Source organism: Psammomys obesus, unplaced genomic scaffold (genome assembly GCF_907164565.1).
Source record: "Psammomys obesus unplaced genomic scaffold, mPsaObe1.curated_primary_1811, whole genome shotgun sequence".
Lineage (NCBI taxonomy): Eukaryota > Metazoa > Chordata > Mammalia > Rodentia > Muridae > Psammomys > Psammomys obesus.
The window spans coordinates 15,185,772-15,213,545 of NW_026596244.1; the positions used below are offsets into that span (position 1 = coordinate 15,185,772).

At 44.2% G+C, this 27,774-nt stretch overlaps 1 protein-coding gene across 1 annotated transcript; it reads right to left on the reverse strand.

Annotated features, from left to right (window-relative positions):
* Positions 1-221: 221 nt before the first annotated feature.
* Positions 222-27,774, reverse strand: Prcc (proline rich mitotic checkpoint control factor). The gene is made up of 7 exons (XM_055596608.1): positions 27,075-27,774; positions 13,700-13,747; positions 10,847-11,413; positions 8,182-8,277; positions 3,415-3,558; positions 1,447-1,512; positions 222-662 (listed from the first exon to the last, which is right to left on the reverse strand). Exons 1-7 carry the CDS (start codon positions 27,522-27,524, stop codon positions 576-578), a joined length of 1,458 nt encoding a protein of 485 aa, XP_055452583.1. The 5' UTR covers positions 27,525-27,774; the 3' UTR covers positions 222-575.

Sequence of the window (27,774 nt, forward strand, 5' to 3'; positions counted from 1 at the left end):
CTGCCATAAAATCTCGTGCTAGTCCATTCAAGATATCTGAGATCTGAAATACTCTCCACATTTGGGATCACAGGCCTCTGATAATCATCCTCCTGGGATGGCCAATGGCCACAGTGTCAGTGTCTCAGGTGGGCAGAAGGGAAAAAGCAAAGCAATGATAAGACTGCTCAGGTGCTTGCACAAACTCAACTCTGAGATCCAGAAACAGTGTAGGCAGCATCTGTCTCACTCAATGTTTTATTTCAACAGACATCCCTGGTTTAAAAAAAAAAAAAAAAAAAAAAAAAAATTGTGGGAGAGTTCAACATCTCATCACACCTGACAGGGAGTAAACCTCCCAACCAAGAACTCAGAGCCTTCGGGGCACCATTCAAGTCTTTCCAGCCCCATCACAGAACGGAGCTGGATTTTCTAACTTGTTAAGAAAAATCTATCAAATATGTCCCTTCTCCCAGAGGTGAGGGCTGAGTCCTCAGGGTAGAGGTCCTGGACTTGGGCAGCGGGGATCCTGGAAGTGAAGCTGGGGCTGGGCCAACTGTGCTGATAGGAGATCTTGAGCCATCAGTTCCTGAGCCCTAAAATCCGTATTTTGCTTGAGTCTGCCGGCGACTGAGCTTGTTTTCTGACCATGTGTTCTTCAGCTCCAGCTCCCGCTCCTTGGCCTGGAACACGAAAGGGGTTGAGAGAATCACAGCGGGCAGACTGGTCCATCAGCAGGCTGACTAGGAATCCTACCCACAGGCTCTGTACATGATAAATTCACACTGGAACACTGGACATCCCTGACCCAGGTTTTGTTTTGTTTTTTTTTAATAAGACAGATAAAGTTGCTATTTAAAGAGCCTTGTGGGGGACTGGCAAGATGGCTCTGCTCCTGCCACCAGGCCTAATAACTGACTTTAGTCCCTAGGGCTTACATGATGGACAGAGAAAACCAATGACATTTGTCCTAACCTCCAGTCACATTGTGACACACATGTACATACACACACACATACACACAAAGTAAAATATGATAAAAATAACTTTAATAGAGGAAATGAAGCTCAGCTGGTAGAGTTCTTACTGGAGGCATTGGGTTCTATCCTAGCACCTTAGAAACCAGGCAGAGGCTCATGCCCATAAATCTCAGCACTCAGGAGGCACCCAAGAGAATCAGAAGTTCAAAGTCATCCTGGGCGATAGCCTAGGATACTTGAAACTCTGTCTCAGAAAATCCAAAAGAATTCTGTCACTTCCCTCTCACAAAACACAGTTTCTCTAAACTCCTGGACCAGTCCTATGTACCAAAGGCAAAGGGGAATGATACTGAGGACACAGCCTCCCCCTAGTGGCCACATAAGAACAAGAGAGGACACCTATCAAAAGGGTACCTAGCACTGGGCCTTCTTATTAGCCTTCTTACAGCTCATCCCCAGGTTTAATGTGTACCCTGAGCATACTCACCTGATGAATCAGGTATGTGATCTGGTGTTTCCTCCGCTGCTGGCCAGTCGGCTGCTCACCTTTCTTCTACAAGGGAAAACAAAAACAAAAACATACTCCTTAATCCACAGACAGAAAGACATTTCTTAAGTGTCTGGACAGTGTAAGGTTGGTGAACTGTGATACTAGACATACAGCCCAAATCCTTGGGGAGAAAAAGTCAAGTTGGAGCTATTTCTGTGTCTGTATACTTATAAAGCTGGCATTTTATTAGACCCAGTATGAAAAACAAATACTGGAATTTGTTTTTCCTGAGAATACTAGGAGCAGTCTGTTAATTCCCAGCAGATTGGCTATGCCTTGAGGTCAAGACAGGAATTACTTTGTCTCTTTTGCAACCTGACTCTCCCTCTAGCCCAAACTCTGGGCTCTGCTTGTGGACACTGGCCTGTAAGCCTAGGACAGCTTTCATGCCATGGATATGCGACCTGCTGACCTCCCTCCAGACCTCCTATCCATCTGCCCTTAAACCGTTTTCTTTTCTTTCCTCTTTTCTCCAGTCTAACTCCTACTTACCACTTACCAGGTCCTCCCACCCATCAGCTTTGGCTGAAACTCTACTGTCCTGACTTACGACATGTCAACACTTCACTGGGACAACAAAGTTCACAGTCTCACTCTACCTCCATCTGCCTTCCAGCCTCCATCAGTAACTACATTCAACTCCAAACCACACTTTGATTCAAACAATTTACTGTCAAAATCTATACTGGTCTGAGCTTTCACTGTGTGGTTTTACTGTCCTCTGCCAGATCTGTCTCGGGCTAGAAGCTTCCTTACCAGCCCCACCCAACTCTCACAACAACTCCCTAGAGTCTCCTCAGCACTTATGTAATCAATTTGCACTGTAATCATTTACACTCAAGTGTCCTTAAATCTCTTCCCAACTCTGCTGTCAACTTCTTGAGAATAGGGGACTCGATCCTTTCTTCTCTATTAAAAAGCAAGCTCAACAAAATGAAATGGGACAAAACCCCGGAGCTGGGAAAAGACCAGATTCTAATTGCTGCTACCGAATGTCATTAAATGTTACAATTAAAGGTGATATACATAGACATCAGTGCATCCCACAGAGAGCACTCACAACAGCGGCTGCTTATGTGATGATGCCTCTCAAGCCCAAGATAGCAGAACCCTTTCTCCTAAGTGGTTTTTCCAGTAAACAGTGATAGATCTATGCTGCTCTAACCACAATCCTTTGCTATATCCTGAATGACCGCCAACACTCAGTTAAAATAAATGATGGAGGCCTGGATGGCCATCTGTGATGATAGAACAAAGAAACCAAATTGGGGAAGGGGGTGCAGATAAATCCTTGACCTTGGTGTTGCTGGCATGAAGCTCATATCCAGCTACTCCACCCATGGCAAGCTCATAAGTATCCACACTTGCTGTACTCAGTTGCTAAGTGAAGAAACATTCACCATACTGACTGAAGAAAATGAGCACAGGGAAGGTGAGTAGTATGGCAAACAAGCACTCAGAGATAATGAACTACAGAAACAGTGGTGAGAAAAGAACAGCATGCCTGTGACCCAGGGCCTAGAACCTCTGAAGATCTGCTATGCCCTGTCCCCAAAGACAGGCTGAGCCAGCTCCCAGATTAACAACATGGAGACTGGTGTGATTATAGGAAGAACAGTTGTAGATTCTAACCAGTGGGGAGAGACAGAACACCAGAGATCCTCCCAGCAGCGGGAAGCTGCTCCAATCATTCATTCTCAACAACCAGCCTGTACCAGCAGCTGGACAGCTGATAAAACTGCCATGTTCTGAAAGGCAAGAGCTGTTCCCATGAAGCTTGGTATATATCCCACTAGCGTGGGCAACAATATTTGCTGAAAGTGTGTCAGATAACAATAGGTCAGATTAGGAGCAGGTCAAGACCACCTTGTGACATAGGCCTCCCAAATGGTCGTTCCTACTTACTTTGCTGAAGGACTTCATGGTTTTCTCTTCTGTCAACGACTTGGTCATCCACTGCTGAGCCCCACTGAGCTGGTCATCACCTTTGATCTCCACAAAGTTGATTTCCTCTCTCCCTCGGTTCCTCTTGCCCTGCAGCCGCTTAAACTGAAAATGAAAAGAAATAAAAGCAGAACTGCAGTGTCTGGCAAGTGGATGAAAGCAAGAGCCACTGCTGAGGATCCAGTCTTTAGTCCAGAGCAGTGCTGGGACTGCCCAGACACACTGGGCCCTTTGTTTCTCTCTATGAAATACTTCCTTTCTCTTGGTATCTACCAACTTCTATGGTGCCAGGTGAGAAAGGCTGTTTCTCAGGAAGTTTCTTGGAGTCAGGGCCAAGGTGACCAAGAGTATTTGGGGAGATCCAGAAGTGCACACCAAATAACTGCCTGCCTGAAAGGTCTATCACAGCTTTCTTCCTTTCTATTTTTGAACACAACCACGATGGCCTCAAAATCAAAATCCTCCTGGCTCAGTCTCCCAAAAACAAAAATTAAAAATTTCAAACTAAGAATTGAGGGTAGGCCGGGTAGCAGTGGTGCACATCTTTAATCCCACAGGGGCAGATGGATGAATTCAAGGCCAGCCTGGTCTACAAATTGAGATCCAGGACAGCCAGGCTACACACACACACACACACACACACACACACACACACACACATACACACACACACACACACGAATTGAAGGCAAGAGGCTGGAGACATGGTTCAGCAGTTAAAGAGCACTGGCTGTAGGGTCAATTACCAGCACCCAAATGGCAACTTACTGTACCTAACTCTAGTTTCAGCTGACAGAAGCCTTTTTCTGGCCTCCGTGTACACTGCATGCATTTGGCACACAGACATACAAACAGGCAAAAACATCCAAACACATGAAGTAAAAATAAATAAAATCAAACGTGTGTTTTGTTGTTTAAGGAATTGAGAGTAAACTCAGTGTGATGGCAAACGCCTGTAGTCCCAACCACTTGGGAGGCAGAGACAAAAGAAATCTTTAAAAGTTCACAAGTTTATTTTTTTCTGTTTTTATTTTGTTATTGCTTGGTATCACTTTCTTTTTCATTACATTTTGTGTGTGTGTGTGCGTGTGTGTGTGCGTGTGTGTGTGTGTGTGTGTGTGTGTGTGTGTGTATGAAAGAAAGAGACAGAGAAATAAACACAGAGACAGCATACATTCAAACCAAGGCATTCATGTGGAAGTCAAGAGGACAATTTGTGGGAATGCAAATCTTGAGGCTCGGCAACAGGAGCCTTGTACTTATTAAGCCAACTATCTCATTGGCCCTGAATCCAGGAGTTTGAAGAATCACAGCAAGACCCCATCTCAAAAAAATAAAAATTACGAGATTTCTCCTCTACAAATCAATTCTCTTTCAGGACAGGGGATGTGGTTCACCAGAGTACTTACATAAGTGTGCACTAAACCCTGATTCCATCTAACCAGCACAGTATAAACTGGCCCTGATGGCACACATGTGTAATCCTAGCATTCTGGAGGTAAAAGGAAGAAGGTAATCCTTGGCTACATAGGGAGTTCAAGGGCAGCCTGGGCTGCATGAGATGCTGTCTCAAAGCCAAACAGACAACCCATTCTGCCTTTTCTTTCTTACTGGATTGGTATCAGCTATCGTCAGATTCTACCCCAAAGAATTCATGAAGAAAGAGAGTGGGAGATAGACAGTGAGGGAGCCTCAAAATTCCTATAATACCCTATAATACTCCTGTTTTGTTTTGTCCTCTGAAAGAAAGAAAAGAAGGCTGGGCGTGGTGGTGCATGCCTATAATCCCAGCACTTAGAGAGGCAGAGGCAGGCAGATCTCTGTGAGTTTGAGGCCAGTCTGGCCTACAAAGAGTTCAGGACAGCCAAGGCTATACAGAGAAATCCTGTCTCAGAAAAAAAAAAAAGAAAAAAAGGAAGAAAGGGAAGACAGGACAACAGCCATCTGGGCATGGCAGTACATGCCTATAATACCAACACTGAGGAGGGCAAGACAGAAGGACTGCCATGACTTTGAGATCAGAAGCTCAATGACGGGGGTAGGGAGGGAGAGTAAACAGAAGGAAAAGAAAAGGGAGAAAGGAAGAAAGGAAAGGAAGGTGGAAGAAAACCCAGGTAACCTTAATTCAATGGTGAACTTTGGTGAGACCCAAGAACTAGTGTGAACACTTGAACTACAAGAAACTGGCAATGGCCACTGAGTGCATTTTTAACTGCCTCTTCAACTAAAAACTGATGGACTCAACCACTTGCCTTGAAGGCAATACTCAAGGGAGTGAATGCACAGATTACCAATCAAAACAAAGGCTAGCAAAGGACAGGCAGACACCTTTCTGGGGCAAGTGAATGGAGAATCATTTTCCCTAAGAACTAAGCTGCAGTTGGCTGGAGAGATGGCTCAGGGTTTAAGAGTACTGGCTGCTCTTCCAGAGGTCCTGAGTTCAATTCCGAGCAACCACACCATTACAGTGGCTAACAACCATCTATAATGAGATCTGGTGCCCTCTTCTGGTGTGTATCTATACATGCAGACAGAACACTGTATATACATAATAAATCTTTAAAAAGAACTAAGCTGCAGCTTCTCTGCAGATGGGACAATCTGTCATATCTTGATCCTAGGCTGAAGGCCACAGAACTTGCTTCATTTTGCCTGTCAGTCAAGTTAAACCCAGGCTTATGGATCATAGCTGCTGGGTGTCTCTCAAAATTCATTCTCCCCTTCTTTGGTGTAAATATACCAAAAATCCAGCCAAATTAACACTCAACTAAACATTTTATTTCATGGGCCTCAATGAAAACAATCTGGCCAATGAGAACAGACTCTTAACTAGTCATAAAGGAGCTTTAGAAATCCTCAAGAGAAAAAGGAAATACCACTCCTTTTTACTCCATCCTGCTATAGCTCCCATGCAGAGATGATGCAAGCATTCCGGCTACTAGCATGAGAATCAAAACAACAATCTAGAGATTGCAGCACAACTAAAAAGAGAACATTTTGTGGAGATGCAATACCAGTCTTAGCCTGCCCCAAACTTTCTTTCACAAGGAAAAACTTAACTGCTATTATACAACTATTATTGTTGGGGTCTTGTAGAGTCACTTGGGAAGAAACTTCATTGAGAAGATACCCCTAACTAGACTGGTCTGTTGGCAAGTCTGTGCTGCACTTTCTTGATTGATGGCTGATGTGGAAGGTCCCACCTCACTGTGGGTGTTGCCACATCTGGGCTGGTAGTCTTGGGTGCTGTAAGAAGGCAGGCTAAGCAAGCCATGAGGAGCAAGCCAGTAAGCAGTGATGCGTCTGTATCAGTTCCAGTCTTCAGTTTCCTATGTTGACTTCCTGCTCTGACTACCCTGAATGATAGACTACAAGCTGTAAAAATGAAATAACACCCTTTCCTTCCCAAGTTTTTTTGTTTTTTGGGTTTTTTTTGTTTTGTTTTGTTTTTGGTCCTGGTATTTTAATACAACAATAGAAATGATAAGACAATGTGCCTATACACATTTATATACAACAAAAAAAAAATTTAAGATCTTGTAATAAGATTCTGTTTAATTAAAAATAAACTCCCACTGGGGATGATGGTGCATGCCTTTAGTCCCAGCATTCAGGAGGCAGAGGCAGTTGGAATACTGAGTTCAAGGCCAGCCTGGTCTACACAGTGAGTTCCAGAACAGCCAGGGCTACACCAAGAAACCCTGTCTAAAAAACAAACATGGTAGTGCATGCCTTTAATCCCAGCACTCAGAGAGGCAGAAGCAGGAGGATCTTTGTGAGTTTGAGGCCAGCCTGGTTTACAAAGTAAGCCCAGGACAACCAAGGCTACACAGAGAAACCCTGTCTAGAAAATATAAAATAATGAAAATAAACTCCCTTTAATCCCAGCAGTCAGAAGATTGAGATCAGGAAGCCTGCAACTTTAAAACCAGTTTGGCCACATAGTAACACCCCATATCAAACAAATAAAACAAAACAAAAACAGAAGCAAAGCATAAACAACAAAAATTTTCCTTTTGCTTCAGATTAGCTTAGAAACCTGGTGTCAAAGACAGTCATTTGTGGGACTGAAGAGATGTCTCTGCTAAGAGTCCTCTTGTAGAGGACCTGAATTTAGATCCCAGCACCCATAGCAACTCACAACTGCCTATACCCACCCAGCTCCAGGGGCCTGACCCCTCTGGTCTGCGAAGCAACATACCCTAACACAGATATACAAACATACATAACTAAAAATAAAATAAATCTTAAGTTTAAAAAAAGGCTACTTGTGGGCTCAGGGTGAGACTCTAGTCCACTGCTTGTCTAGCAAATACAAGCCTTGTGTTTGATCCCTAGCACAGAAAACAGAAAGTCATTTGGCCACCTGGTGGTTTTACTAAGAAATGTCTCCCATAGGCTCAGGTATTTGAACACGGTCCCTAGTTGGTGGTACTGTTTGGGAAGATGGTCCAGTCTTTGCTGGAACACTGGTAGAGGGCTATGAGAATTTATACCTTTTACCCACTTCCTCTGTTCTTTGGTTCCTGTATGTAAATGCAGATATGAGCTCTGAACTTCCCACCTATCCCTACTGTCAGGCAAGCTGCTTGATTCCATGCCTCCCCACCATGGTAGTCTCTCTTCCCTTTGGAACTGTAAGCCCAAATAAACCTTCTACAGGCTTCTTTTGGTTATGGCATTTTCTCAGAGCAACAGAAAAGTAACTAATACATTTTGTTAACTCACTGCTTCATCATCAATGAAGGAGGCATCTGGGGCAATTTCTTGGGGAGGGACCAGAGCCGGGTCCGGTGCAGGATAGTAGCCACCACTGTAATAATCCTATAGCCAAAACAGAAAACATACAACTGAGGGCATAATGGACACCAAGCAAATCAAACTGCATGGAAAAAGCAGAAGAGATGCCCACACCAAAACCCCTCAGATGAACCAGCAAAGATCCAAGGACCTACCCTCTTGCTTACCAACAGTCCCACACTATCCAGGCAGGGGGCACTGTTTCATAGGTGACAAAGAATGAACGTTCTCTCCTGGTCTTCCCTGCTCCCTTAGCTGCTTCCCAAGGTAACTACCACCTCACCTCTCTAGTGCCTTAGTCAGGTCTGACCTGTTCCTAAGACCCAACAAGCTCTGCCGAGAGCAAGGAAAAAAAGGCAGTGCTATTAGATCAGGAGCCACAGGTCACAGATCAGGCCATTCTACCCCCTCCCATCCTTTGCCATCCCCCTCCCATCCTCATTGTACAATTTCAGGGACTTGACTAGTCATGTGCTATGATCCTGCAGTCAGAAAAGGTAGAATCTTTTCCTGGACCCCCTCTATCCAGGAATCAGAGGCAGCCTGACTACAAACATGAACATGAGCTACTCGTTACTGGGCACGGTGGCATACACCTTTAATCCCAGCACTCACAAGAAAGAGGCAGGTAGATCTCTAGGAGTTGAAGGCCACCCTAGTCTATGTAGTAAATTCCAAAACAGACAGACCTACACAGTGAAACCCTGTCTCAAAAATAAATATATACTACAAAACTGGGAACAAACTAGGCTGAAGAGGCATGTACTTCATGAATGTGATGACTCCCCTCAAACATGGATGCACATTCTAGAAGACAAGGGCAAACGTGATCCTTGTGCCTAGCAACTGTTTCTGTCCTGCCACTGTTTTTGAGACAGGCTCTTGATATCCCATAGCTCTAGCTCTTCTTGCCTCAGCTCTAGAGCATCAGTACATTCAAGCTGTCTCAATGTCTCTTTCCCTGAAAGGCCCCTAAGACCATGCATTTATAATGAGCTAAGTGGAAAATATGTTTCATATTCATCACACACAAAAAAAAGCAGAACATAAAAACCCAAAGCAAAGCTGGGTGGGTGGTGTGCATCTGCAATCACAGCACCAGGAAGGTTGGGGCAGGAGACTATGAACTCAGATTTGAGAGGACAGGAAAGGAGGGGAAAAGAGAATGAAGAAAAAAGAAAAAGGAAGATATCCAGAGCAATTATAATCTGGATTTTATATAATAGTATTCACAAAAACATACACTTACATTTCAGAGACCCCAGAATATTTAAAGTGCTTGAATTTGCAACTGTTGCCTCAATGGCATTCACACATTAAGGGTCACAATGTTAGACCATTATCATCTTCCCCTGTCCTCCCAATAGCCCTGCAGGGAACAAGGAAGGATTTTCCTATGGAGAGGTGGCTCAGCAGTTCAGAACACCGGCTGCTCTTCTGGAAGACCCAGGTTAAATTTCCAGCACCACAAAGTGCCTCTAAAGCATCTGTAATTCCATTTCCACAAGATCCAACACCCTCTTCTGGCCTCTGAGAGCACCAGGTATATATGCAGGAAAAACACCCATACATAAAAGATGAAAATTAAAAGATTTAGAAAAACACTACTTTCAAAAATGTTGTCTAGTTCTTTACTTTTTCCTATCAGTGAGAGTTAGTCCAATAAGGGCCTATAATCCCCGAGCCATCCCCTTTCTCTCCACATGATTAGCCAATAATATCAGGTTATGAAGTTGAGCTTCTGCCAAAGGGATAAGATACATATCACCACCTGAGTTAAGGATAAAAGACAGAGGCCATCTTGGCACTGTGTGCTAGCTAGCTAAGTGAGTTCCAGGTACCCATTTTGCAAAAAGGAATTGCCTTGACGAGTTGCTTTCACTTTGTTTGTGTGCTCCCTAAGGTGACACTACCTGATACCCAGAAGCTTACACCAAGCTTCCCTGTTCCCAATATCCACATTCAAAAAAGCAGTTCCAAGACTGAGACCATTCCTCTCTCACCTTCTCCTTAAATCCCCACGGCCACCCACAATAAGGTTCCGTTTTTAAAATGCAGTATTTGGGTGTCTCCTCTGATAATGTGGTACTACTGGGTAAGAGAGTTTACCAGAAGGAAGGAAGGTAACCAGTGGTAGGATCCCATAGGATCCTAGCCCCTTATTTTCTCCTAGCTTCCTGTATGAGCAGAGTAGCTTCATCTGCCACAGTTCCATGATACACTTCCCAATAGTAATGTATCAAACATATGCCACAGGCCCAAAAGCAATGTTGCAAAGTAATCATGGACTAAAGCCTGAGACCCCGAGCCAAAATAAACCACTATTCTCCAACAGATTACCTCAGGATTTCTATCACAGTGACAGAAAGCTAACATGCAGAATGAAAGGGTCAATGATATGACGCACCCTGTCAGACTCCTAATACTTGGGCAATTTAGATCCATAAGGTTCAAAATAAAGGTAGTGTGTTTTGCGACCTAATAGGTGTAAAAAAATCAAGCAAAGTGACCCACAGGCCATATCACTAGTTCAAAATGTCCTTCAGCCCCATGCTCCAATATTCTGGGGCCTGCCCTCTATGTCCTTACCCACCTGATAATAAGCACCAGCGGCATTGGCATCGCCATATGTGGAAAACTGATTGTAGCTGTAGTCGTCCCCAGGCTTCGGCATCCAGGGGGCCCCACTTGACCCTGCTGCCATCTTAAACTCAAGGGGAGCATTGGCTGCATCGTCCTGGAAAGCTGGTTCTGGTTCTGTGCCTGGAGGCAGCTCTTCAGGGACAGTGGGGACAGGGTAAGGGTATGGCTCAACTCCAGGTGGCTCAGCCTTGTCAGGGAGGGAGAAAAAGTTCTCAGGAGCGACTTCCTCATCACTGTCGTCATCCTCCTGTGTGATCTGCTTGGTCACCTGCAGGGCAGCACTCTTGGCAGCAGCCTTGATGGCAGAGGGTGATGGAGTGGTGGTTGTAGTGCCCAAAACAGGAGCAAGTGAGGCGGGCTTGGTCTTAGAAACCAGTCTAGAGGACTTAGCATCTGAGGAGACATCTGAGGGTTTCCGGGAGAAGGCATGGGGCAGGAGCAACCTGTTAGTCTCTTTCACAGTCAGGTTTTTAGGTTGGGGGAGCAAGGCAGACAAACCAGTCCCCTCGCCGGATCCCTAGTAAGCCCAGGTTTGGAATGAGAGGGAAGAAAGACAAGTGAGACTTGATGTTATGCACTAGCAACAATGACAAACAAGATCATAGTTCTGTGCTTCTCTGAGACCCTCACAGCCCCTGATGCTGTTACCTCCATGCACTCATGCCCTCCTGCTCCAGGATTTACTGTAGTTGTTCCTTCCATGAGAGGCTATTTCTTGTCTCAGCTCTGTCCAGCCTAGTTCCATGATTATCTGACACAGATCCTACCCCAACTACATGTCTTCAGTAAACACAGTGCCCTCAACCTCACATTATCCCTTCTCCTTAAAAACCTAAGTCTCAGGGCCAGAGAAATGATTCAGGAATCAAGAGCACCTGTATATCTTCTCCAGGCAACCAGGATTTAATTCCCAGCACCTACACTATAGCTCATAAGCTCAGTTAACTCCAGAGGACCCAATGTCCATCTCTGACCTCAGTGGGCACCAGACACATCCATGTGCACACACACACACAGGCACGCATGCACTCGTGCATGTAGGTAAACATTCTTACACACAAAAAATAAATCTTAAAAAACAAGTGAATATTCAACTTTCCCTCCTTTGAACGGCAATTAATGCAGCACAAGACTTTGCTTAGTACTTTGCATCAGTACCTGTTGCTGAAGCTCCCATTGGCAGCCCACACAAGGAAAGTCCTCTATGTGTAGTGCCTCAACTGGCTAATGCCAGACTCAAGCACTTAGCTTATTAATTCCTATATTATTCGGCCCCACACATCTAGAGTTCCTCTTACTCATATGAATGGCTTGGATTCTGCTTTCTCTATGCTGAAGAACCAGTCTTGTCCTACATGTAGGGAGGTATCAACAGGAAAAGGAGAGTGAAATAACGTAACTGTGTCACTATCCTGGAGCATCAGATATCTTCTTAGCCAAGAAATGCCCAGAATGAGTGAAACAGGATTTTTGAATCAAAGAGTCCAGGCAGAGGAAAAGTGTTCACTTAGAGCAAGGCCCTTCTCACTGCTCCCTAAGTTTACAGTACCAGGGTGAGGTGCTGGGGTGGAAGGTCAAAAGCACTACTTGGGCCACCTTATAAGTGTTCAACTTCTCAGTGCCAGCTGGGGTCAAAACTACAGCCCTCTGCACAGCCAGGTTCCCACTCTGCTTTCACAGGTCATCTCTGTGTGCTTATCTTTTTTCACCATCTGAAAGACAGCTCTTCATTTGTGGAGCGTCTTTCAAGTAAGTCTACCTACTCCGTGAAGCCACCTGACAAGAGAATCACTGGCCCCATTCAGTCTCATCATACAGGGTTCTTCAGTGCCTCTTCCTTCAGCACTCACTATCAACACACACACACACACACCACATCATCCTCACCAATGTTTTTTTTAATTCCACATGATCCTGTCCTAAGACCTGCCAAAACCAGAAGCGACACCTTAACAAAGTGAAGAGAAGGGACATCTCCAACACTGCACACATGAATTCCAAGACAAGCACTATATAAGGCAGGACCACTCTTGCCCAAGATATAAGAGCAACATGCAATCAGAGAGTGTATAGAACATCAGATGCACAGGCAGAACGCCAAAGCAAAGGTACTGAGATGGGCGGTAAGCAGAAAAGCACAGGGAGGTCAACTGGTTGAGACTTCCGGTCTTGACTGCAGAGAAGCAGCCAAGTACAACAGTTGCTTGGACTCTCCAGGACCAGACTTGGACTCTGGAGTCAGCACACCTGACACAGGTATAATCCCAGCTCCAACCACACTAGCTGTCTGACTTTGAGCAAATTCCTCAGTTCCTCAGGTAAACTAGGTCATAACCTAGGAATTAGGCCCTCCTGTGAAGAAGAAATCAGCTAGACACAAGTAAGGCATTTAGATTGGTAGCTAGTACAAATAAGTGGTGTCTGAGCATCTGTTTACAGGTTAGAAGCATAACAGGAAGAACAGGCAATTTCACAACAAAGATGTTCCCTACCATCATCTGACCAATCTACTTAACACCCTCCCTAAACGATCCTTCTACCTGAAATGTAATGGACTGAATTGAGTAACAGTCCCTGCTCCTACCATTGCCTGTCCTTCCAGAGAGGTCAACTCCATCGTGCTAATGCCAGGAAGCAATGAGAAAAAGAGAGGTGCATCAGACTCAAAGCTATACTGGAAACCAAAGACAGACCAAAACAGTCTTCAAATACCAGCAAACATGCCAGCCCTCAATTGAAAACCTTTGGGCACTTTATGTGTCTATCTTTCTGAAAACAATATAAAAAGAGAAAAGGAGCTTACCTGCAGGACAATTTTCTTCTTTGCAGGTTCATCTTCCTCAGAATCTGACTAAGAGAAAAAAGAACCAGAATAAAGCATAACTGTAGAAGAAACACACCCAACATTTGTAAGATTGAACAGAGAGGCCATCATGTCTTTCCCACCTCTACAGACAGGCAGCCACACTAACCCTAGCCAATCAACAGTGCTCTCCCTAGACACTGCAACAACTAGAGAGGGTAAGGATCCCTTGCTTTACCTCAGTTTCTGTTACTCTGTTACTCTGTTAAACTGAGACTATTTCCTCCATTCGGTCCTTGGTGCAAAGAAGTACTATACCTACTCTTATAAATGCATCTGCTAGAAGATGAATGGGATTTGGCCTACAATCTCACCCAATCTCAGCTTCACTTTTAAAACCACTTACACAGACAGCATAACCACACAGCTGGGGAGCTCCAGTGGGATTAAGTGATGTGTTAACTGCTTCTCTGTGAGGCATTAAAGATCAAAACCGTTGGAGAAATCCATTCCCTCCCCAAGTATGATCTACTGTCTGCCAGACATCATCATTCTTGGCTGGGAAGATAGGCAAAGATGGCTGGGAGGTCCTGACTAAGAAAGGAGGCTACTAATATCAGCCTTTGGTCTCAAAGGACTGGGCCACACTGAAAAGCCCTGCCTGAGCTTTTTGAAAAATGTGGTGTACTACTTCCCTCTCAGCACTCAAGAGGCAAAGGTAGATATCTGTGAGTTTTTAGCCTATCTGAACTACAAAGCAAGTTCTAGGTCTGCCAGAGCTACATATTAAGACCTTGTCTCAAAAGAAACAAACAAAAACAAACCTTTGAGCTTTTTACTTGTTTGGAGATTGGGATTCACTACATAGCCCTGGGTGACCTGGAACTCACTATGCAGACCAGGCTGGCTTCCAACTCATAGAAATCTGCCTGCCTCTGGCTCCTGGGGGATAGGACTGAAGGCATGTGCCACCTCATCCACCTACCCCTGAGCTTTAATTAGCTCAGATCAGTTTCTGAGCATCTTCAAGTTGAGGAAAGATGAAAAGCAAATGTTTTTATTTGTTTTTTTTTTAAGACTTTTAATGTATGTGTGTGTACACATGTGAGCATATGCTATACATGTGTTGCCCAAGGAGGCCAGAAGGGGGCATCAGATCTCCTGGAGCTAGAATTACATGTGATAGTAAACCACCTGACTTGAGTCCTGGGAATGGAACTCAAGGCTTTTGTAAGACCAGTATGTGCTGCGGTCTCAGGAATAGAAAGTTTAAATGTTCTTTTTAGTGCACATATCCACACACACTCACACATACACATAATTAAAAATAATAGAAATGTTTAAAAGTTGTTTTAAATAAGTACTTTCCAGAACCAGGGAGGTGGCTCAGCAGGTAAATGCACTTGGCATGCACACCTGACAACCTGAGTTTAGTCCCTGGAACCCACCTAAAAAAACCAGATAAAACAGTGCACACTTGTGATCTCAGCATTCCTACAGCAAAAATGGACCAAAGAGCTGGTCAGAAGTTCCCAGACTGCAGCACACTGTGCAGCAGCAAGAAAGAACCCTTTCCTCAACAAAATAGAGATTCCCAAAAGTCCACTAACCTCCAATGTGCCTACACTGACACATATACACACATACAAATAAATAAAAAGTTTATTTATTATTTTGGGAGGACAGGCACACATGCCACAGCCAGTGTGTAGAGGTTAGAGGACAACTTTCAGGAGTTGGTGCTTTCCTTCCACCTTTACATGGGCTCCAGATCGTGAACTCAGGTCAGGTTTGCAAAGGCAACACTTTACCTGCTAAGCCATCTCACCACCCCAAAATAAACTTTAAACTGAAGGCCAGTGAAATGGCTCTGCCAGTAAAAGTGCTTGTTACACAAACTCAGCAACCTAAGACCAATCCCCAAAATCTGTGTAAAGATGGAAAGAAGAGATATCAAAGTTGTCCTCTAATCTCCACACACCTATCTTACCACTGTCTCTCATGCATGCACGGAGGCACTCACACACATACATACACATACATACACACACACACACACACACACACACACACACACACACACACACACATAAACAAAGAAAAAGTAGGGGCACAATTCAATAGAGAGAATCTGCCTGGCAGTTAATTAATTGACTAGAGAGATAAAATGGTTAACAGTACAACAGTGTTTCCTGCTCTTGCAAAGCAAGAGTTCAGTCCCCTCTGCCCCCATATCAGGTAGCACACTACTACCTGTAACACTCTCTTCTGGCCTCTAAGGGTTCTGCACTTGCCTGCTCACACCCCATGCCCAACACACCACACACACTCACACACAATTAAAAATAAAACACACCTTTAAAATAAATAAAACTTAAAATTAAAAACTTCTTCCCAAATAAGAACGCTACCACCACCATTAACAACAACAAAATGACTTCCCAAATCTACCTTTCCATGGTCTTGGTCTTGGCATCTGCAAAGTAAAAGTGATTAGGCTGTTCATGGTAGCATACACCATTAACTCCAGCAGCACTCAGGAGGCAGAGGGAGGAGGCTCTCTGTGAGTTTGAGGCTGGTCTGACCCTATTTTTAAAAAAGGAAGCGCCCAACAACTGTCTTGACAGGACATCAGGAAGAGCACTAAACACTGATCTTCGGAGATATAACTGGGCCATTTACTGTGCCTAAGAATATCCTGTGTGATCTGCTCACAAAGAACCTGGACGCCAACCAACATGACAAATAATCAAATAACGAAAATTAGGTTAAAAAAAATCAGATGTAGTTCAACCTTCTCTCAGTAAGTACAGCTGTTATGGAGAACCACAGCACTGTGTTATGTGGAGTTTGTGTGTGCTTTTTGAGGCAGCTCTTGATATGTAACCTTGCCTGGTCTTGAACTTATAATGATTCTCCTACTCCTGCCTTCTGAGTGCTGAGATTATGGAACAAACTACCACATCTGGCTACAGAGGCTTCTAATCAAAACTAAAACCTCAGAGTGCCGGTGGCGCTCAGTAGTAGAGCACACAATCAGCATGTGCATGGCCCTGGGTTTAATCCACACACCTTTACAAGAGAATTACTCATCTACAGGTATCTCACCCCCAAACCTGAAAGCTGTGTTAAAGAAAACCCACCCATGTTCCCTGCCACATCATCCACAATAACCAAGTTATGCAGACAACCCAAGTGCCCATCAACAATAAGTAGATAAAGAAAATATGGTACATACAAACAAGGACTGGGGACAAGATGGCTCAGCAAAAAAGGGATGGTTGCCACCAAGCCTGATAACCTGAGTTCAAATCCTTGAGGTCTACAGGATGAAAGGGAAGAACTGATTCCCAAAAGTTGTTCTCTAACCTCTATGCATGCATCATGGCATGTACACACCCACACCCATTCACAAAGTGAATGTAATTTAAAAAATGTTTAAACTTAGTGGGAGAAGGCTTAAGGCTTGTCTGGCATTCATAAGATACTGGTTCAGTGTCTAGCCAGGACAGGGGGAAAAAAAAAAAAAGGAAAGGCAGAAAGGAGAATGGCCATTATAAAGTTGTGAAATGAGAAGAATGGAGAAATGATGGTGCTGTAAATGGAGTACTGTATACTTCAGAACTACTAAAATAATAAATTTTACATGTTCTCACCACAATAATATTTGGCACATTGAACATGTTAACTAGGTTGATTATACCATACTATTCATAAATTATATCATTCTATGCTCCAAAAATATATACTATTAATTCAAATTGCCAATTTTCAATACTTTAAGCCCTTTCCATCTTCACTGAATCATGGTACCAATATTACTGGCATCTTTCATTGTCCTGTAAGTATGCTTTGGTACCCACTTCCTGACACTAATATTTCAAGGAGCCTTGTGCACTGTGTCTCCATGTTTGTCTATAGTGACCTCATACCAACTTAGCACTTGCTAAGTTCATTAGCAAATTCATTAGCACTTGCTGTATAAATGTGTTTTCCCATGTTTTTCTGTCTTTATTCTGACAATGGCTGTATCTAATACTGGAACACCACCACCTGGCGGTCAGAGAAGCAGTGATTTTAATTGCTAACTGCTGCAAAAACATTAAAAACAAAAAACCACCTAAAAAGGAAATCTGTAAGCCAGACTTGTGAAAAATAAAGGGCAGCAAAGGAGGGGACCAACTGCCTGCTAACTACTGGTGACTTATAATTGTATGTGTGATCCCTCCAGTAGTGCTTTGGTCTTGTTTGTTTGTTTAAGACAGGATCTCATGTAGCCCAGGCTGGCCTTAAACTCCCTAAGTGGCCAACGAAGGATGACTTTTACTTTCTGATCCTCCCGCTTCCACATCCAGAGTGCTGAGGTCACAGGTATGTGCCACTGTGCATTTTATGCGGTGCTGGGAACCAAACCCATGCCTTTTCTTGCATGCTATGTAAGCACTCCACCAATATCCCCAGCCCTCCTTTCCAGCTGCGTTTCAAGGCAGGCTTTATAAGTAAGGAAAGCAAGGACCAGAGAAGTCAAATAGTTGTAAGGATAAGACAGAACCAGAACCAGTTCTGGCTTTTGTGCTTGGACAGAACCACCATTGTGACAGTGTACACGCCTGAGGACCACACCAAAGTCACACTGGGTCTCATACGGAATAGCACAGGATTACAGGAGTGACTCAGCATATCTTGTAAAAGCATGTCCTCTTTCCTTAAATGCTGTGAAACACAATGGGCCTGTGACAGTGGAGGCAAACTGTCCCATGGCTAATAGGTCAGGTCAGCAATGAGAAGAAAAGTCAATTTCTCTTTAAATGTCACAGACTGTTTTCAATTATACTGAGGTTTTTTGTTTGTTTTGTTTTGTTTTTATTTATTTATTTAAACTTGGTCTCCCTATGTAACCCTGGCTGTCCTGGGTCTATGTAGACCAGGCTCAATCTCAAACTCAGAGTTCTGCTACCTCTGCCTCCTGGGATTAAAAGTGTGCCACTACTCCCAGCTGTGTTTATTTTTTAAACACACACACAAACATCCCTATTTGACTGGCCATTTCAAATATGCCACTACTTCTGGATCTAGAAATTGCTATGATTACTCATATTTACCCTTCTCCAAGCTTCTACTGGGAGCCCTTTATAAATTATCCTGTGCCACAGATGACTATGACAGATTTCAAAAAACAAAGCACCAGGAAGCTATTTAAAAAAAAAAAAAGAAAGAAAGAAAGGCTTGGGAGATGTCTCAGTGAGTAAGAATGTTTGCTGTGAAAGAAAACCTGAGTTCATAATCCCAGTACCATGTAAAAAGCCAGGTATAGCTGCATGTGCTTGTAACCCCAATATTGTAGGGAAGAGAAACATGCAGATCCTGGGAGCTTGGAAACCAACCAGCCTGGCAGAAATGGTAAGTGTCAGGTTCAATGAGAGATCTTGTTTCAAATAAGATGGAAGGCTGGTGAGATGGCTTAACAGGCAGAAAAGTGTCCTAGGCAGGCCCGATGACCCAGATTAAATCCCCAGCTCTCACAGGTGGCAGGGGAGAAGGCTCAGAGACATCACAGCCACAAAGGAAGACCAGGGGACCAGTAGATGAGGAAACAGAACATGAACATGGTGCCACTCAAAGCACTCCTCGGCATAAGAGAACCTAACCACAGACTAACAGAAAACAAAAGTACAGAAGGAATTATCCCAGCCCCCAAAAGAAAACAAAATTCAGTGCTGCTGTGGCTATAGCTCAGTAGTAAAGCATCTGCCTAGCACACGAGGCCCTAGGTTTGACGGGGTGCAGGTTAATTAGAGTAGACCTGGGTTTCTTAAACATCTTTCATTTCATTTCTTAAACCCCCTTTCGCTGGCAAAATTTTTGATAGTAAACCACGAAGAAATGTTTTTTTTTTTGAAGCAGGGTTTCTCTGTGTAGCCTTGGCTGTCCTGGAACTCATAGAGATCTGCCTGCCTCTGCCTCCTATGTGCTAGGATTAAAGTCATGCACTAACACAGCCCATCCAGGAACTGTATCTTAAAACAATTGTTTAGGCCAAACATGGTACATGCCTTCAATCCCAATTCTCTGGAAGCAGAGGCAGGCAGATTTCTGTGAATTCAAGGCCAATCTGGTCTACAACGCAAATTCCAGGCTAGCCAACTACACAATAAAACCTTGTTTAAAAGAAATATATTTTGGGATATATATTATTTTATTTTTTGGTTTTTTTGAGACAGGGTTTCTCTGTCCTAGACTCACTTCATACACCGGGCTGGCCTCAAACTCAGAGATTCGCCTGCCTCTGCCTCCCAAGTGCTGGGATTAAAGGCGTGTGCCACCACTGCCCAGCAGACTGTTATGAATACTTATAAACCAATAAGCCCAGTGATTTACCAAGTTGGACTCTGATGTGTATTTTGATCTGTTATGGATTCCCTATCTGGAGTGAAGAGACATTTGTTCACAACTCCCCAGGAATAGTGTCACACAACATTGTTTTGTCTCTGAAAATACTACAGGCCAACCTCAACTACACAGTGAGTTCTAGGTCAGCCTGGACTACTAGGTAAGATCAGGGCAGGGGGTGGTATTATTATATTTCTTCTTAGCCTCACAAGAACCTAAACATCAAGGGCCACTACTGTCCTCTCAAGCTGCCAACAGTGACAATATACACACCCAGAGACTGCTGAGCAAGAACGGAAGCAGACATGTTCCATTAGGCTAAATCCAGTGGGGTCTACTCATCTATCAGTGCCTCATTCCCCATGGCAGCTTTCCTCTTATCTCCTTGGGCTCTGGTTCTGAGAGACTCTCTCCAAAAAGCAATCAGTAGCTATCAGGGCCAGGAGCCAAACAGGAAATCAAGGTTAAGAACAGACACCCCACCTCTCCAGACTCCAAATAAATTATACTAATATTCCATTAGCTAGACTCATCAACTTCTTTAACTCTTTGGTCTCTTATCTACCCTTTGTTTAGGACTTTGTTTTCTCTATTTCACTTCTTGTCTTCCTTTCTGATTTCTGCCTGCCCATGGGCCTTCTCCTATATCTTTTCAGTAAGTACCAAAACAAAGCAAAGCACATCTAGGTTAAAATATAACCTCTGCCACCACTTCAAAACTATGTGGTCTGAGGCAACTTGTCTGTGTTCTCTAAACCTGTTTCCTTCTAGGTAAACTAGAATTAAAAGCCTAACACAAAAGGCAGAAGGGGGCAGAAGGATCAGAAATTGATCACCTTCATTACATAGGGAAGTTACTGGCAGCCTACGCTAGACCTTGTTTTGAAGGAAGAGAAAAGAGCTCAGTGCTGTGCCAACACCTTCAGCAAGTGGCCACAGACATTAGCAGGGCCCCAATCCTGAAATTATTGTTGTTGCTGTTTAAAACGGGGTCTCACTATTTGGACCAGGCTGGCCAGAAACTACTGAGCTCCGCCTGCCTATATATCCTGAGTGCTCAGAGACACCATGCTCCACAAAAAGCCAACCCTAAAATTTCTATTTTTGTCAGAATATGTTATATGAGAGAAAATTCTCACATAAAACTTGTTATCCTAACTCTGTCTTTTTCAGTATCTTTATCCCCTGGGTCTAGAAAAAAACAACCAATGATTTCTGTAAAGTTTTCAGTAAGAAACAGGAAGAGCAATAAAGGAGAAAAAACAGATAATCACCCATTGCATAGATCAATCCCCACTTAAGCCAAAAACTGAGCTTGGGGCTGGAGAGATGGCTTAGAGGTTAAGAGCACTGGCTGTTCTTCCAAAGGTCCTGAGTTCAATTCCCAGCAACCACACGGTGGCACATGACCATCTATAGTGATATCTTGTGCTTCTTATGGTGTGCAGGCAAACATGGAGGCAGAATACCATATTTAAAAAAGTGCGGAGCTTGTGGGCACATGCCTATAATCCCAGCAGTACAGAAGGTGAGGCAAAAGGATCTTAAATTCAAGGATAGCTGGGAACTGGGACATACTCACAGTAAAACCCTGTTTCAAACACACATACAATGGAGAGGAGAGATGTAATGAAAGTTCTGGTTTCTTTGTATGCTTTATAAATATGCTTTTGTTTTAATCCCAAGTGTGGGATTTTAGTTGGGCGATAGTTTGTCCACACCTGTGAATTGTCTCATGGGGAGTGTGGCTTTTGCCAGCTGGTAACAACCTTCTACATGCCCTATGGAGAGGGGCATGGTCTAAGACTCTGAGAGTATAAATGAGTGTCAAGAAAGAGAAGGTATGGTGTTCAGTATGGCGTTCAGTGTGGCATTCAGTGTTGGCGCAGACAGAGAGGAACACTTTAACACTTCAGGGTGCAACAGTGTGGAGAAAACTGCTAGCTGCGTCTATGGTTGACGGAGACTGGAATAGCCCTAAAAGAACCCCTTAGCCCTATGTAAAGGGGTCTGGACCTGCCACTCCCCTTTTCCCTCTCCTTAAGGTTGGGGGGTTGGTAGAAGGTAGAAGCCTAAACACCCCAAATAAAGGAGAATTTTTTAAAAAAAAAAAGAACACTACTGGGGGAAGAGATGAACATGATTAAGGAAAGGAAAGATAACTGAGGTTGATTTTGGCCTGCACCTCTGTGTGTCACTCTCCTCAGGTAACCTGGCCAATATGAAATCAAGTTCTTCTGGAAACTAGAATGAGGGCTAGACTATAATTTACTCTGAGCTGATCTATGAAAGTAAGGAAATTAAAAAAAAAAAAAAAAACACAAGATGCTATAGGTGGCTCTTTCACCTGTAACAAAGGTAAGAAGTGCCAAATTCTAAAAAGAAATCTTTCTTTAAGGCAGGGAGCTTACCCATGTGGTGGTTTGAAAGGAAATGCTCATAGGAAGTAGCATTATTGGAGATGTGGCTTGCTGGAGTAGGTGTCACTACAGGGTGGGTTTGAGGTCTCAGAAGCACAAGTCAGGCCTAGTGTGTCTCAGTCACTTCCTGCTGCCTGTGGATCCAGATGTAGACTCTCAGCTACCTCTCCAGCACCATGTCTACCTGTGTGCCACTATGCTTCCAGCTATGACAATAATGGACTAAACCACTGAAACTATAAGCCAGCCCCAACTGAATGCTTTCCTTTGTAAGAGTTGCCATGGTCATGGTGTCTCTTTACAGCAACAGAAACCCTAAGACACCCTGCAAACATGCACAGAGGGCCCTCTATGTACACAGCATGGTGTTCAGAAACAACTCTTAGAACCAGACAGGCTTTTTAAGGACCAGGTCTCACCAGGCGGTGGTGACACATACCTTGAGGCCAGCTGCCTGGTCTATAGGATACCCAGGGGTACACAGAGAAACCCTGTCTCAACAACAACAACAACAGAAGACTAGGTCTCAGGGTTGGAAAGATGTCTCAGAAGTTAAGAGCACTAGCTGCTCTTTCAGAGGTTCAATTGCCAGCACCCCATGAAACTAACAACCAGCTCTACTTCCAGTTCTGGGGACTCCATGCCCTCTTCTGTTCTCACAGATACTGCATCCATGTGGTGTACAGACACATTCAGGCGAAACACCCATCCACATAAAATACAAGTCCAGATGGCTGGCTGGTAGTGTTGCAGGCCTTTAATCTCAGCACTCAGGAGGCAGGCGGCTCTCTGATATTGAGAAACACTCTCCTCCTCCTCCTCCTTTTTTTTTTTTTTTTTTTTTTTTTTGTTATTCAAGACTAGGTTTCTCTGTGTAGTCTTGGCTGTCCTGGACTCACTTTGTAGAGCAGGCTGGCCTTGAACTCACAACTCACAGAGATGTGCCTGCCTCTGCCTCCCAAAGTGCTGTGATTACAGGTGAGCACCACTGTGCCTGAGGGATTTTTTTTGTTTTTGTTTTTGTTTGTTTGTTTGTTTTGTTTTGTTTTGAGGGACGAGCTTCTCTGTGTAACCTTGACTGTCGTGGAACTCACTCTGTACATTAGGCTGGCCTCAAACTCCTAGAGATCTGTCTGCCTCAGCCTCAAGTGCTGGGATTAAAGATTAGAGCTACCACAACCACTACTCAACTGGGAAGCCCTGTCTAGAAAAACTTAAAAAGGTCAGGTCACACACACCGAACACCTTCAATACTCTTAGGCTGCCTTTCCCCAAGAACAAAACTACCAATTTAAATAGAACACAACTGGGAAACAACCAGCTAGGGACTGGTACTTCAGAGGATAAAAAGTCAACAGTCCTTTGTTTTCTGCCACTTTCACCAACTTAAATGGAAGATTCTACAGCCTCTACCACAAATCTTTTTTTTTTTTTTTTTTCTTTTTTTGGGGTATTTGAGAGAGGGTCTTGCTACATATCCCTGTTGGCTATGTAGATCAGGGGTTGCAAACTCATGGCATTCTTCCTGCCTCGGCCTCTCAAGTACTGGATTACAGGTGTGTGTCCCCAAGTTGTTCTAATGCTACCTTTTGCAAGAAATGAGCCTTTTCACTGCTCTGTGGAGAGAAGCTTCCCCAAATATAACAATCAAGCTGAGGTAAAGTCCAGAAGTAAAAACAGGGAAGAGGAAAGAAGCAACCAGACTATGTTTCTGTTCCACTCATGGATGAACCTTTCCTTGGCCACAATTAAATCAAGACCAAGGTTAGTTTCAATGGTAAAACAAGAGGCTTTTATAAAGTCTTAGAGCAAAAAATGATGAGAATAAAAAGACAGATGATATGAAAGAATTCATTTAAGTTCATTCATTCAGAAAAAAGAATTTACAGACTGCACCCCCTCATCAAGAAAATTACTCTTTACAACAGGTGAAGACCAATACAGAAAACCACAACTAATCAAATGCAGACTTGTAAAGCCCAGTCCCAATGGATACATCTACAAAGCAAATCCTACATCCAAGGCTGAGTGAACAATACAGAAGAGGGGGTGGACAGAGGATCTTGAGCCTGATGAGATTTTGTCTCCTCATAACATCAGACACTACACCCATAGTTTCACCAACATGACAGCCTAAACATGATCTCAACAAGGATAACAACAGCAAATCAGGAGGCCTCAACCCTACACAAAGAACCACAGGCAACTAAAGAATGCTGAGAGTGGGAGAAAGTCTTTTCCAGGAAGACCAATTGGTTGTTCAATACCAAACGATCATCCCTGAATACATACAAGGTAACATACAGTCTGAGCAGCTTATATTTAGAAACACACATGTATACACATATACGTACATACATGTAACAACAATAAAAAAAGAGGCCATGAATTTCAAAGAAAGCAAAAGGAGGTATATATATGAAAGGGTTTGGAGAGAGAAGGGAAGAGAAAATGATATAATTATATTACAATTTCAGAAATAAAAGAAGTAAACAAAAAAATTACAGGATCCTAAGTATGCACCAGGAACTGTAGTGAGTACTAGTGATATAATGGTGAATTTAACAAAGTAACCTCTGCCTTCATGGAGTTTGTATACCAGAGAAGGGAGAAAGGCTAAATATATAGTATGCAATATGATGGGTAAGCTACAGAGAAAAACAAAGCAGAGCCAGGTATGGTTGCTCATACCTTTGATCCTAACACTCAAAAGGCAGAAGCAGGAGGATCTCCGTTGAGTTTGAGGCAAAGCCTGGTCTATGTAGCAAGTTCCAGGCCAGCTAGGGCTACATAGTAGGACCATAGCAGGACAGAAAACTGCAATGTAACCTGGTGGGCTAGAGGTGCTCACTGAGAACATGCCTTTTAAGCCAAGACTTGACAGGGCATGGTGAGAAGACTGAGACATCTGCTGGGAGAAACTGAAAGAACTGTACACACAAAAAGACACAAATGGCCCTTCATAGCATGGAAAAGCTAAAGAAAAGTAGACTTTTCAAAGGGAGCCCAGGACCGACCAAGTCATTTAACAAAAGACAGAAAGCAAAGAATTCTCACTCACTGTCTTCTTTATCATGGTAGCCCTCTTTACAAGAGGCCTTGTCTCTTTCTGCTTAGACATCTGAAAACAACATAAAGTCAAGCATTTTTAATCCTAGAACCCAGGAGGTAGAGGAAAGAAGACCTCTGCATTCAAGGCCAGCCTGGGTCTACAGATTAAGTTGCAGGTTATCTAGGACTATGTAGAGACCATCTCAAAAATAAACCAACAAACAGACAAACAAACATATAAACATTTGGCTGCCTCTTCTAGAAATTATACCCTAATGCCCATATTCATCTAGCCTTGACAATATCTAGATGATGAAACCAAGATTATATAGACCCAGTTTTCAATCTCCAATAAGATCTTGCATACTGGACTCAAGTTCACATTTGTAAATAGTGTGTGTTAGGGCTGAGGATGCAGCTCGGTTGATAAGAATGCTTGCCTACCACACAAAGCCCTAGGCATGGGGAGAGATGGCTCAGAGGTTAAGAACACTGGCTGTTCTTCCAAAGGTCCTAAGTTCAATTCCCAGAAACCCCCGTAGTGGCTCATCTCCATCTATAAGGAGATCTGGTGCCCTCTTCTGACCTACAGGCACACATGCAGGCAGAATACTATATAAATAATAAAGCTTAAACAAAACAAAAGCCCTAGGCAAACGGTGGATCTGTAATCCTAGCACTGGGGAAGTAGATGAAGGAGCATCATTTAAGGTTAACCTTAGCTACACAGTAAATTTGTCCTGTGAGGGAGACTGAAGCAGAATAATCTAAGTTTTTGTTTTTGTTTTTTCCTACAAGAAAACAGTTCTCAAAGTAAAAAACTTAAAACAGGACTGGGGCTGTAGCTCAGACTTAATATGTGTGAGGCTACAGGTCCAAATCCCGGTGGTGGTGGTGGTGGTGGCGGCAGCGCATTATACTTAATCTCTTAAACCAGGGATAGTGCATTCCTTTTAATCCAGCACTAGGAGGCTGAGGCAAGAGGAACATAAATTGAAGTCTAGCTTGTGCTACATAGTGAAACTGTCTCAAAATAAATATTCCATTTCTTCTCTAACTCTCCATAACAAGTCCAAGTGTCCAAGTGTCGGGTCACATCCTTTACCTCCTTCACCGGCAAAGGATAAGGTTGGTCCGTGATGACAGGAGCACTTAAGCCCTCCCAGCTGCCACGTCTTATGCTGACCTCAGTAAGAGAAGAGAGGCCAACCTGAGATGAAGATGCTAAAAGGGAACGACGTGTCCATATGCATTTGCCTTGGCCTGTCAGTACCAAGGATACCATGCATCCTTTCTGCAAGCCAAGCCCAAGTTCCAGAATACCTGATGGCCAAAACCCTAACTCCCCAGTGTTGACAAGTTCAGCTAAATTAACCGCCTTCTAAGAGTATTCTAGCGGCCTTGAGTCAACCGATGAGTTTTTTGAACTCCATTATGGCTCCAAGTCCCTCCTACTCTAAACTCAAACCCAGTGGGGCTTGAGGTGATCCCCCCCCCCCCCCCCAGATACTCACATCGCCCTTATGCAGTTCCGGCGCCGCTATCCTCACCGGCTCGTTTCTCTTCTTTGGCTTGGAAAGCCCCAAGGGGGGTCCGACACTGCCCACAGCTGTGGGCAGACTGAGACCAGGGCCTTGGGGCGATGGCAGCCCCAGCCCCTCCCCAACTCCCGCAGCTTCAGCTGGGCTCACTCCTGCAGGTGGCGGGAAGCCACCCAGGCCGAAGGGCAAAGGTGGAGGAGGCTGCAGCCTGGGGTCTCCGGTGGGCGGGGGTAGCAACAGCGGCGGGGGAAAGGCTGGGGCCAGCATCTGGGGGGGCGGGGGCAGCAAGGCCGGACCCTTGGGTGCGGGAAGAGAAGCGAACAGGCCTCCTAAAGCGGGCCCGGGCACATCCTCTTCCTCCGGCTCCGGCTCCGGCTCATCCGGCTCACTATCATCGCTGCTGGCATAAGCAACCAGAGACATGGCGCCTCCCGCCTTTGGGACGCCCTTGCCGGCAGACTAGGCCTACTTGAGACCCGGGATGCCCCGGCGGCCTAGTAGGACCCACCACTGAGCAAGGAGGGGAGCCGAAAAACGTCCCCTGCTCCGTGCTCTAGAACTATCCCCGGCAGGAACCCATGGCCAGGGTTGATTTCCACCGAGTAAGAATTCCCGCTTCACTTAAGCTCCTAGCGCCAGGCAACTACACACAGCTAATGGCCGCCAAGTCACT

Excerpts from the sequence above, each read along its gene's own strand:
- Prcc (XM_055596608.1), bottom strand. The coding sequence starts at position 27,524 with ATGTCTCTGGTTGCTTATGCCAGCAGCGATGATAGTGAGCCGGATGAG. Across the intron at positions 11,414-13,699 it reads AGAAGAAAATTGTCCTGCAG|GGATCCGGCGAGGGGACTGG; the intron begins GTAAGCTCCTTT and ends TGGGCTTACTAG. Across the intron at positions 3,559-8,181 it reads CCTTCATTGATGATGAAGCA|TTTAAGCGGCTGCAGGGCAA; the intron begins GTGAGTTAACAA and ends TTTCATTTTCAG.